Source organism: Takifugu flavidus, chromosome 12 (assembly GCF_003711565.1).
Source record: "Takifugu flavidus isolate HTHZ2018 chromosome 12, ASM371156v2, whole genome shotgun sequence".
In the NCBI taxonomy this organism is placed as follows: Eukaryota; Metazoa; Chordata; class Actinopteri; order Tetraodontiformes; family Tetraodontidae; genus Takifugu; species Takifugu flavidus.
Window position 1 is genome coordinate 7,463,369 of NC_079531.1, and position 12,435 is coordinate 7,475,803.

General features: G+C 42.9%; 1 protein-coding gene across 1 annotated transcript; it reads left to right on the plus strand.

Annotated features, from left to right (window-relative positions):
- The first annotated feature begins 6,058 nt into the window (after positions 1-6,058).
- Positions 6,059-10,496, plus strand: LOC130535502 (neutral amino acid transporter B(0)-like). Its single transcript, XM_057050564.1, is given in 9 exon segments — positions 6,059-6,301; positions 6,304-6,694; positions 7,706-7,748; positions 7,838-7,906; positions 7,977-8,143; positions 8,244-8,477; positions 8,582-8,776; positions 9,635-9,769; positions 9,846-10,496. Coding segments are annotated over 9 exon segments (1,584 nt in total). The 5' UTR covers positions 6,059-6,174; the 3' UTR covers positions 10,069-10,496.
- The last annotated feature ends 1,939 nt before the right edge of the window (positions 10,497-12,435 follow it).

A 12,435-nucleotide genomic window follows, 5' to 3' on the forward strand; every position in this document is an offset into this window, starting at 1 on the left:
GGCTGCAGACCTGAGTCTTTGCAGGGTCAGTTTTCGATTTGGACTTTTGCTTCCCTTCAAAACCGCACACTTCCATATTTCTAACCATCCAAAATATCTTAGGCTATAAGCGTTTCTGGTTGAGACATCAGTGAAACTTGGCACGAGCTTGTCACGTTAACCCAACTACCCTCGGCTGTTATAGCATAAAACAAAATTAACGTGGAGTTTTTGTTCCTGTTTCCTGTGAATACTAACTTTATTTTTGCTTTACGTCTTCCAAATAGCACATTGAAATATCAATTTACTGTTGTGCCTTCCCTATTTGTTTTCAGTAATCTTTAATCTTTCTGTTCAACAACAGGTATTTTCAATCAACCACTATTTGTAGACAACTTTATGGCTCAAAGATGAGTTTTTACTCAATGGTTTTTGGATCCTGCACAGTGTTACAGTGTAGCTGTGAGGATTTGCTGTCTCGTCCAGGCGTGCATCACATTCTGATCTGCAAGAATGACCTCTACTCTCTCCTCTAGTCCCATGTCACACCTAGTTGCCATGGCGATTGAGTCGGTACTTGGCACACCTCACATGAGATTGATTCCTGGGACTAGGTGTGGGACGGTCAAAGCCTTCCTTTGTCAATTACCAACCTGTGATGTGACTGCAGAGGAGGAGACACCAGAAATGAAGGTTTAGCCTGAAAAAGCTCTAAACTGTCCATGGAGTTAGCATATAAATTGAAAATTACCACAAAGCTAACACTTCCACCTGTCAGGTGCCGCGTCAGACCCTGAACATGAGGTGCTTTAGGTGTTTTTAAACCATTGGAATGATGAGATGCTGCTCTGATTTTGAAAATGTAATCATTTATTTAACGCTTCATGCTTCGTGTCCCCTACTTGAAGGTGACACCTGGTGTTGCCACGGCAATTGATCTTCCCCATGATATACGTCAGAATAATTGATTTATTATAGATAGAAGGGCCAGGTTTAGCCTGTAAAAATCAATAGGCTTCTGCTCACGTTAGTATCTAGTGAGGTAGTATTCATGTGTACATGAAGACACAAGGACGTCACATACATGTCACGGACACGTGAACAGTCACGCTTTCTGCATGTGCTTTTAATGTCCATTTTGACAGTGAAATGACAGACCTGGATGGTCGGCTGAGTCCCGCTCATACACCAACGCGTGCCGCGTCCCTGAGTTCACATTGTGGTGGTTCTCATGGGACCTGTTTGAGCACCTTTCCCAGAGGCATCTCCAACACAGCTCAGGCTTAGATCAGCTCAATGCTCCCCCCGTCTGACCTCTGCCGGGTCCCTCCACTGGGCCCCACTTGCTGGTGCCTGTTAAAGCCCCCCTGACTCCTGGATTAGTCCAAATTTGTTTTTTAATAAAGCAGGAGGGAATGCTAAATTATGTTTGCCACTTCTTAAACTGTGCCAAATGGGCACTGTACAAGACAAAAGCCCAGGCCTGTCTAAATCATCAGTTAATGTGATAGAAATGCTAATAGAATAATAAAAGTAGCAGTGTTGTGTAACGAAATGTCATGCAAACAAAGCTGGAGGGAGGCCGGTCATAATTTTCCTGTTTGTAGATCGTGTTTCTTTGTTTTTAGTAGCCTTCCTCAAAATTTAACAGAATTCAATTTTCATGTGTGGCTACAGTTGGTGGGATGTCATGTTGCTGTAGTGATTATGAAACATTTGCTTCTGTTCAACCCCTTTAAGGACTCAAGGAACATTTATTGTAATACCAGGTCACGTTTACACACAGGATGCTACGAAATCTTCAGAAAGTCAGCTCTAAAATGAGTCAAATTTGTCGAATTTGACAGCAAATATGTGGAGTGAACATCTTTCCCGGTGGCTTCTGAGATCAGGGAACTGGGCCAGTCTGAGAAGAGCAGGCTGCACCCTGCTCACTTTAATCTACTACTGCAGCCAAAAGCCAGAGCCGACAGGCATTAGCAGCTGCAGGAGAGGATTAAGCAGCTAGAATGGTTTATTTGCTGATTGAGGGAGGGAAGGAAGGGGAATGGGGGGGGGGATGATGTGAAAAATGCAGGGAATGAGCAGGTTAATCTGGAGTTTGAGCAATGAGACATTAAGAGATATGTTTTTAATTTGAACAGGCTCTCCCTGTCTCTGCACAACACTGGGTTCCCACGGCAATGAGGTATTAACAGTTTATTACCTGCAACTTTAGGATACAGACCCCCCCCAACTGCGTGATTACATTTATTGCAGAATCCTTTAGATAAGCTGACACAATAGTTACAGTCAGGGCGATTATGGGATTTTCTTCTGCACAAAGATCCTCTACGGGCTTCCACCTCTGTGCGAATCGCTTTAATGGGACCATGTTGTTGTCAAGGCTGTGCGAAGGACAACGCAGCAGGACGGTCACACCTTCAGCGCTGCTTATCTAGCTCAAACACTCATAGGTGGCGGATGTGAAAGACTTTGCCTCTATAGGTCGAGCAACAATCGGCTCAGTCTTAGGTAAATACCGATAGGTATGATGTGTTTTTGGTAAAGCTGCACGTCTGTGATCGCAACATCTGCATGGTCACACATATATAACGCATGTATTAAAAGGAAGCTATGTCTTATGATACAATCTCATTGAGTGCGTCCACCTGATACAGACTATTCTATTTGGTTGTTCATTTTCCTTCAGCCCTCAAAGAGGAAACATAGAAGGATCTTCGGAGGGCAAGTGTGTGTACAGTTTGACGCACACACTGTTTACACTGTAAATACAGCTCACAGTTAAAGTGTCCTCATCACAATCCTTCCAGCACTGAGTGACTGTTCCTCCTAAACTGATTAAGATTCGCTCAGACCGAGAAACTTGTGCCATTTCTAAAGTTTCAGACTTCAGAGGAGCCATAAAATGCAGCAGCAGAAGGAGATTTTGCAGGTTTTCCTCAGATCTTGGCGTTCTTTGTGCCAATTAAAGAGGGTCGGAAGAATGTAGTGGGGTGGGCTGGGTAACAGAAGATTCTGATTTTATCTGCTTTAGATCATATGACACAGTGGGACTGTAAGTAAAGGAGGGGTGGGACTTAACCAGAAGGGACTATTTCTCCCAGCCAATAAGAACACTCTCTCCCTCAGTCGGGATTAGGTTCCCTTGGACCTGAACTTTCCTTGTCATAGTCTGGTGATTGTTCTGTGGATTCTTCCATTCTCTCACACACTGGTGACATTATTCCACTGACATTTACAGCCCTTGATAAAAGGAGGAAGGATACCAAATCCACGAATAGGTGGCGAGGACGCACAGTAATGAGAGAGTTATGAGGCTGTAGGAGATTAACGCATTTTTTAATCAATATTTAGGAATTATTTTCTAAGATATTTGGAACATGCTGTTTAAAAGGAAAGAAGGGACTATTTGACATGGAGATAAAGGCAAAATGGATTAACAATTATACTAAACAAGCAGAAATGTTGAAAAGCCTGTCTGGATTTAAAGATTTTGTTCACACATCAGCGGGTGCAGGAAACGCTGTGCTGCATCCCCAATATGGGGCCCAAAAGCAGCTGTCCGACACATGGGGCTCTTCGTTGTGTTGCCAGGTGCTGCAAAGGTCTCAGAGGGAGGAGGGCAAGTGTGTAAATGTGTCACTCTGACTTTCATACAAAAACCAAGTAATCTTTAGGTTGTTACATAATTTTGGATTCCTGCAGGACATGAACTACACGTGTCGACTCTCAACTCGGTGCCTGCTTTTTTGCCCTCACAATCAGAAAAGCACCGCACTGAGGCCACCATGACACCATGACCCATCTCTCTTTAAACGACCACTTGCTAAATCTAAAAATTCCCAGCTCGGCTGTGACAGATAAGAGGGAAGTTAAGAGGGAAGTCATCAGCATGCAAGTGTCGTAATAACGCATCTTAGAGGAGAGGCGAGGGTAATGGAAGCTCCTCCTGGTGAACAGCACGTTCTGAACCATGCAATATTAAAGGTTGCACAATAAAAGCAATGTTGGTGATTAGATTTCACCCCAATCACTGATCGGTGAACTCTGTACAAGAAATGCTGGATTGAACCAGTAATGGATGGTGGTGGGGACAGATTGTGAGCTTTACTGTTATGCTGTCAATCATTTTAGTAGACCCACGGTGGTTTCACACCACATGTAGTGACATATTAGCAGAGCTTTTTTCAAAAAAAAGTTTTAATACATAAGACTGAAATGCAGTCTGTGTGTGTGTGTGTGTGTGTGTGTGTGTGTGTGTGTGTGTGTGTGTGCAGGGCTGTTATGCAGTCATCAGACAAGCTGTTTTTTCCACCTTTATAATCTTGTGAATTAGCAGCACAACTGTAATGATTGTAGAGGCCCTGGCACACAGCAGCGCTGTATTATCTTTCCTCTCTCTGTCCAACTTTCTTTGTCGAGGCTTCTCTCATCTGGTTGTTCTCACGACACCTGAGACGACCTCATACAACCGTCCAATCAGATTTTGTTAGATCTACAGTCTGAGCACTATTCACTCTCTCTTTGCGTTGTTGCTTCGCACGGAATGTGTTGTGGCTACTATGCTAGACTCCCATGTTCCACCCAGCTTCCTCCTCCACCTTGTCATGGCTATGAAAAGTCAGCCGTGCGAGTATATCCAACAAACAGCTTAACATTATTCATGTTATGTTATCCACCACCCAACACCTCATCAGCCAGTCCACATTTTCTTCCTGTTTTTAAAAAACTTCTTTAGTTTGAAGACCAGTTCAAAATCCTTATATAGGCCCTAATTTGACGTATATAGATATAATAGTTAGGGTCTGCCGGACAAAACCTGTATAACAATAAATTAACTGGACTGAAGAACAGACAAGACATTAGTTTAACAATTTAAGGAGGAACTAATTAAGCTGAAAACCCACTGCCGTTCAGTAAACCACTGGGACTAGTTTCGGGGCATCTGTGGCGCACATGTGTCTGTGTTTTCATAGGTGGGGCTTCTCTAGATAAACTCCAGACTTTCTGCACTCGTAGGTTCACCCATTGATCTTGCCCTCTCTCACAGGGGGAGGCAGTGTTTCGTGGAATAACTGCAAGCCCTGAAATCATTGACCCAGTGGGGGGAACAAAGACAGTGCTTGGAAACACAAACCAACACGACCTCCTTCCTGATTCAAGTGAACATCCTATAGAAAAAGGAACTTAAAAATGGTTTTTGTAAAATTAGAATCGCAGTTTCTTTATTGCTCATTTTTTTTTTTTGCTCAACCGATTTTGTAATTTAATGAAAGAACAACAGGGTATATTTTTCTTTTCCTGTTATTTTATCCTCACCAGAATGACAGAAAGGAGGTCACATCCAATGTCCCCCCAGTTATTTTTCTTGTATCTGCATTTTTTAAAATAATTCTTGTTTGCAAATTTAGGGTCAAATTAATTCACTTGCAGTTGTGTCTTGTTAAACTTGCTAGGATGATCAGCCATTTCATTGCAGTTCAACTCTAGATGATTTTAAAACATTTCCATCACATGGTGGTAAGAACTTTGCACAACACGAGGGTTCAGGTAAACGAAACGGGACAGAAACACCATCGGGCACCATCAGGTTCATTTCTATTAAATTAATCCATGGTGAAACCTTCTCTATACAGTAGAGGTAGAGATGGAATTTGCTGTTTGAGGCAATATTGATCTCACAAACTCAAGTATTTACAGCCCAAATGTAATTTTCCTGTTTGTTTCCCTCCATTTTCCTTTAAGAAGAAGACACCTCGGTAATTAAACCCCTGGGCTGTGGAAACCCAGGTGAGATTTGTCTCGCTGGTATATCAGAAAACCCTGTTGAATTTTGGCCCTTGAGATTTTTCCTTCAAATGAGCGAAATATATCAGTAAATTTTTGCAAAGATTTTAGTATTTACTTTTACTCAGTAGTCAAAAAAATGAAGAGACACAAAGAAAAATGTATTTGAACATAATTGACATGAGCAGACAGTACAAAAACTTCAGCCTGTAATGTGCTTATGCAGTAATTCCTAACTCAAAATGACACCCAGTCGATTGCAACAGAGCCATGGGGATGGATAAGTAGGATGTGTCAGAGACAGCAGTGGCAGAGGAGCGACAACCCATTATGATAGCTGCTGATAACGGATTCTCTAAAATACTTGTTTCCAGGGTATAACTGCAGAAACTTTAAAAGCACACAATGGTCGAGAAGATCGAGATGAAATCAGCGATGGGAGCCAATGGCGACCCTCTTCCTAATGGATCGAGAAGCCGAGATAGCACTGCAGAGTCGCTGTCTGGCAAAGTCAAGAAGGTATTGATGGCGAACCCTTGGTGATTCTGACTGTGGCCGGAGTCATCGTCGGGGTCTTCATCGGACTCGGTATCCGCAATGTGCCTCTCACGGCGACCCAGGTCATCTACATCGGCTTCCCGGGTGAGCTGCTGATCCGCCTGCTGAAGATGATCATCATTCCTCTGGTGGTGTGCAGCCTCGTCTCCGGCGCCGCCAGCCTCGACCCTAAAGCCCTGGGCAAACTTGGTGGCTGGGCCATGCTCTTCTTTCTGGTGACCACCTTGATCGCGTCTTCCATCGGGGTTGTGATGGCCTACATAATAAACCCGGGGTCGGGGTCACTGAGCACCCCCAAGGTGGAAGGCCTGGATGACGACGTCCCTGCTCCCAAAGAAGTGATCGACTCGTTTTTAGATCTTATCAGGTGAGTCGCAGCTCCGATGTTTCCCTCTCTGCACAGGCTTGGAGCCAGATCACGTCAAGTTTTTTTTTCACTCTGTACCCAGACATCATAAGCTGATGCTACACAACCATAAAATTCCAATTATCATCCAAAATTCTTAGATTTTTTAGCTTTTGGACATAATGGCAACAGTCAACATAGAGTCACTCCTGGCTCTTTAGCTTTGAGTCTTATATCACTGAGAGTTTTTTAATGGGGTTGTACGTAAGTATGTGACCAAACTGGTACTGCAGTGTATCCCTCCCCATCCCCCAGAGAAAACATTACCAGTCACTTTGCAGGATCCATCAAGAACGTCGCTGACCCACTAGCATTGTGCTAGGGTACTATGAATGAACGAGCATGATGTTATTCGTCTCTAGAAAATTTAAAATTTGCCAACATTAAGTACAATGAAATTAGCTCAACTTAGCTAAAGCTTATCTGCCCTGGGGGAAATTTGCTGTGTAAAGACTCAGAGCGAGGCCTTTTAGGTTTAGTAACGCCTGATATTTGTGACTTAAAAGGGTTGTAGCAGAAGCGCAGTGGTGACTGGCAACCTGGAGGGTGGCGCAACATGCAGGAAACACAAAAAATGAAATGACATCAATTTTTACTTGGCTGCCACTAGACTCTTCTGGCTGGACTACTGTTGTCAGTGATATGAGTATTTGAAATGAACGTTATTCCTTAATGTCTGCTGACATACCGGCCATCTAATGATTACTAAAAAGACATTTCATACATAGGACTCCTCTAACCTAAAATTTTTTAATTGTATCCCTTAGAAGTGTAAATGTAACCACACCACAACAAACTTCTTTGGAACATTTTTATAGCTAGTTTTTTTTTTAAGGCGCTTTTTTATAACAGCAGAAAAGTGAAAAAAGAAACAACTCCAAAGTAGAGCAGCCAACGTCATTTTACATACATTTAAATCTAGATATGCAAAGAGTCATCTGTTGGTTCATTTTCTTTCTCTCTGGCCTACAGAAACATTTTTCCATCAAACTTGGTGTCTGCTGCCTTTCAGTCAGTGAGTATTGCGTCTCAGTCCTATTAAAAACCTATTTGTCAATATTTTGATGAGCTTTGCTAAATGTTTGCGTCCATTTCTCCGTCCAGTATGCAACTAGCTACAAGACGATTCTCAGGAATGCCAATGATGAGAGCTTCAACATCACACAGGAGAAGGTGAGCATTCAAAAGCATCCAGAACATAAAGGAGTGTATACTTTTGGTTACTTACGGACAAATCTGTAAGGTCCCGATCGGAACAGACCAAGAAGGCATGAACATTCTGGGCCTGGTCGTGTTTGCCATCGTGTTTGGTATAGCTTTACGGAAGCTGGGGGAGGATGGTGAAATACTCATCAAGTTCTTCAACAGCTTCAATGAAGCCACCATGGTGCTGGTGTCCTGGATCATGTGGTAAGAGCGGCCTCCATATCTGTGGGTCAGTTAGAAACACGGCACCACGTCCTTTCATTCAGAGCCTTAATAAACCCGCATCCCTTCTGTTTGTTTGCAGGTATGCACCTCTCGGTATCATGTTCCTAGTCGCCGGAAAGATCATTGAGATGAAAAATGTGGGTGCGCTCTTCGCCAGTCTGGGAAAATACATAGCCTGCTGCATCATTGGTCATGCCATCCATGGTTTACTGGTGCTGCCTGGCATTTACTTCATTTTTACAAGGAAGAACCCTTATCCCTTCCTCTGGGGGATATTCACGGCTCTTGCAACTGCATTTGGAACAGGCTCCAGGTTACACACACTTGTTTGTTCTCTCCAGTGATAAAATATATGAACAGGCAAAAAGAATCGCATCAATTATACACATACTCAACTCTGCCTTCTGCAATTCTCAGCTCTGCCACGCTCCCCTTGATGATGAAATGTGTGGAGGAAAAGAACGGCGTCTCCAAGCAAATCAGCCGCTTCATCCTGCCCATCGGGGCGACGGTCAACATGGACGGCGCGGCTCTTTTCCAGTGTGTGGCTACAGTTTTTATCGCTCAGCTCAACGACTTTCCTCTCAACTTCATCCAGATCATCACTATCCTGTGAGTCCCCACCCATTTACTTGCAGTCTCGACAGTATACCAGGAGGGTGTTGCCACATGACCATGGTCCTGCACAAGGTTTCCTCCTGCTAAAGGGCAGTTATTTCTTGCGACCATAAGAAAAAGCTGATTTAATTTAGTAGTTAAGTTAAAAAAGCTGTATATTATGTAGAATCACTACATACACAGACTGACAATTTTCAAGTGCTTGTTTGAATTTTGATGGTTATGGCTCAGAGCTAATTAAATACAGAAATTCAGGCTCAGGCTGTTTCAGTTGGCTCCACAATCATGGGGAAGAATCCTGACCTGGGAGTTTTGACACTGCATAAGGAGAGCAACATGAGGTCAGTGTTAAAGAAGCTGGCTGTTCTCCGAGGGCTCCCAGCACCATCGTGGGAAGTTGAAAAGAAGTAAATGCGTGATAAAAAACTTACAAAAGCACCAGAGACAGGACCACCCTGCCTAAACTATACCTGATTTAGGGACCCTTGGCCAGCAAACTCACCTGACCTAAACATGAAAGAGCTTCTACGGAGTGTTTTGTAGAGGACGACATCAAACCCAACAATGCACAAGAGCTGAGGGCCCCCATAATAGTAACATGAGCTAATGCGTCAGCAGTGCCAAGAATGAATGAAACATGTACAAACTTATACATTTCTTCAATAAAATTCTTTACTTAGCCGAGGAAAATTCTGATTTTCAGAGACAATGAATTTGGGGTAAGCCTAAATCATCAAAATTCAATCAAACTAACGCCTCAAATATATCGGTCTCTGTGAATTAATCTATAGTATAAACTTTAGCTGAGTGACTCAGTGGTTATTAATAATCTTTTTCCTTTTTGTTTGTTAGTGTGGCGGCAACAGCATCCAGCGTTGGAGCAGCGGGGATACCAGCTGGTGGGATTTTGACTCTGGCCATCGTCCTGGAGGCGGTGGGCCTGCCCACCAACGACATTTCTCTTATCCTGGCTGTTGACTGGCTTATGTAAGTAAGACAAATCTGAAAATTAATGACGTAATTGCTCACATTTGAATATATACTGTATTCACTCTCTCTTCAGTGACCGCATCAACACGGTGCTGAATGTAGAGGGAGACGCCTTTGGGGCCGGCCTCCTGCAGTTCTTTGTGGACCGCACGGCTGAAAAAGAGCGAGCATCCGAGCTGAGAGACGTCAAAACGGACGGTTTAATCCCTGCCCCCGAGTGTTCGTCGCTTGGAGAAAAACAAGGTTTGACTGACCAGAGCGCTGCGGATGACTCAAACGTGGACCTGTCTGAGTAGGTCACGTGATCGAGGCGTTGACGTTCAAGATGCCCTCTGCAGGCGTAACCCTCCTGGCAACTGATATCTGACATTCAAGCTCTTCTTTTTAAGCTCTTCCTAACCTTTCTGCCCTAAATTGTTTGTAGTTTTTTTAATTCAGTGGGTTGATTTAGGTCAAGGTTACACACCAATAAAACCAACTAATGAAAAACATTATAATATACTGTAAATCCTGGTGTATAATAATATACACCAGGTTGTTCATAATCCAGTACTTGTTTTTTTTTAAAGTTTTGACATTTATTGTGTGCTACATATTTTCATTTCCATTTGTAAAATATTCCATAGATTGAATCCCTATATTGATATACATCTTATTCCAACTATGTCTGTTTTTCAATAGATTTACTTTCTAAAATTTGTGTCAGACAGATTGGTAATTTTCATAAAGCAGATGGGTGAAAAAAATGTATTTCTAGTGTACGAACCTGGCAGGCTATTGTTCTTACCCATAATCCTCTGCTCAGGTAGAAATAGGTCAAAAGGGTCAAAGTTCAAGATCAGGGTAGCAGTCCATCCCAACTGTGTGCACGAGTGTGTAACAGACACAAGTCAAAGGTTAATATCAACACAGAGGTAAAACAATACTGGCATCTATTTGTAATGCTAATCATGTGAAAATGGTTTGAAGGGTTTTGGTGTATGAGGACAGACACACATCATCCCAACGCCCAAACTGCGCTGTCCATGGTTCTGATCTCTGCTGTCCAGAGCTGCTGCAATGAAGCAGGCGACCCAATTGCCTAGGGCCCTGAGCCCAGAGGGGCCCGACAGTCGGTCAATGTATCAGTACCGTACAAACGTTGTAGGCAGGTGTGTTAATGCTGTGGAACAGTGTCATGTCCCAGAACTGGGCTGAAAAGTGAACAAAACTTGGGAGGCATTCTTGTTGAAGGGGGGCGGTGCCAGGACACCGTCAGAAAGCTGCTGAGGTACCCTTAAGCAAGGTGGCCAAACCCTTAATGCTCACATGGGGCAGTGTAGTGAGCTGGCGACTCATTCAGGGATGTACCCATATGCAGCTGGATAGTCTCCAGTATCCTCCCGATGACTCCCCCGAATAGAATAAAGCAGGGATGAAAAAGGAAAGAAAGAAACGAGCATGGCACCAAGACACAAGGTAACATTGGACAAACATTTCAAAGCCAGCTGGCGTTTTACAATGTGCTGTTTAAGCTCTTTTGAAAAAGGGGCACCGTTGAGATGCCGTGGTCAGCCAAGAAGAATGCATCAAGCTTGTTTCCCTTTGAAAATTGGAAGTTGTCCAGCTAGGCCATCATTTCAGAACTTGTAGAAACCAGTGGGACCCAGGTAGACCCATCAACTGTCCTGGGAAGTCTGGTCAGAAGTGGTCATCAGCGAAGAGTTGCTAATAAAATATGCATGAAAACGTCCAAACTGGGGTGCAGAAAAATGGCAGCAGTTGCTCTGGACTGATGACTCAAATAGGAGTCCTTTAGTTTCTTCTGGAACCTAATTCAGCCCAGAAAAGACCCACAAACATAGGTTTTTAAAAACAAGTTGCAGTGGGATGTGGGGGGCGACCAATGACCATAAACCTTTAAAACGTGTTTGCATTTTTTAGATTTTGCACATTTCTTTTATGTTTCTGTTTTTAAATATTGGACTTCATTTTTTCTTTTAGTCTTGGTGTTTTGTGATTTAGCAACAGAGAGGTCCAGGACGTCCTCCCAGTGGTCATAGTTTACGTGCAATTTTCTACTGCACCCCGTGATGGTTTGCTGCTGAAGTGCAGCCTAAAGTGTCGCGAACGCGTGACAGAGTGGGTGCAAACATCTTTATTTTCTGTTGCTCACATTAAGATAAATAATACTCATTACATTGAAAAATGTAAAAATACCTCCACAGATGTATGATTTTACTGCCTTTGGGAGCTCATACAGTATCTCTCTTTATGGGACTTTAGGCAGCTCAGGCTCCTGCGTAATTCTGACACAGCATATTGAATCCTCGTTTTGCAAACCACGGTGTTTTTACCCACTTCCTGCAGACACATTTTAGGCGGTATAAGATAAAATAGAATTAAAAAAAAAAATTACAATTACAGACATACCATGTTTTTTACTAACATACCCTGTATAACCTTGAAAACCTGACCTGTGGTCGACCTGACAGGTCATGCTGTAATTCTATTTCTATTTTATTCTATATTTATGTATGTATGCTTATAATGCTTATAATATATACCGGTATATATATATAAAATCTTATTTGTATTTATCTATTCTGTTTCTATACTTTGTATAGGTTGCTACTCCAATTGAATTTCCCTACGGGGATGAATAAAGTACATCTTAATCTTGA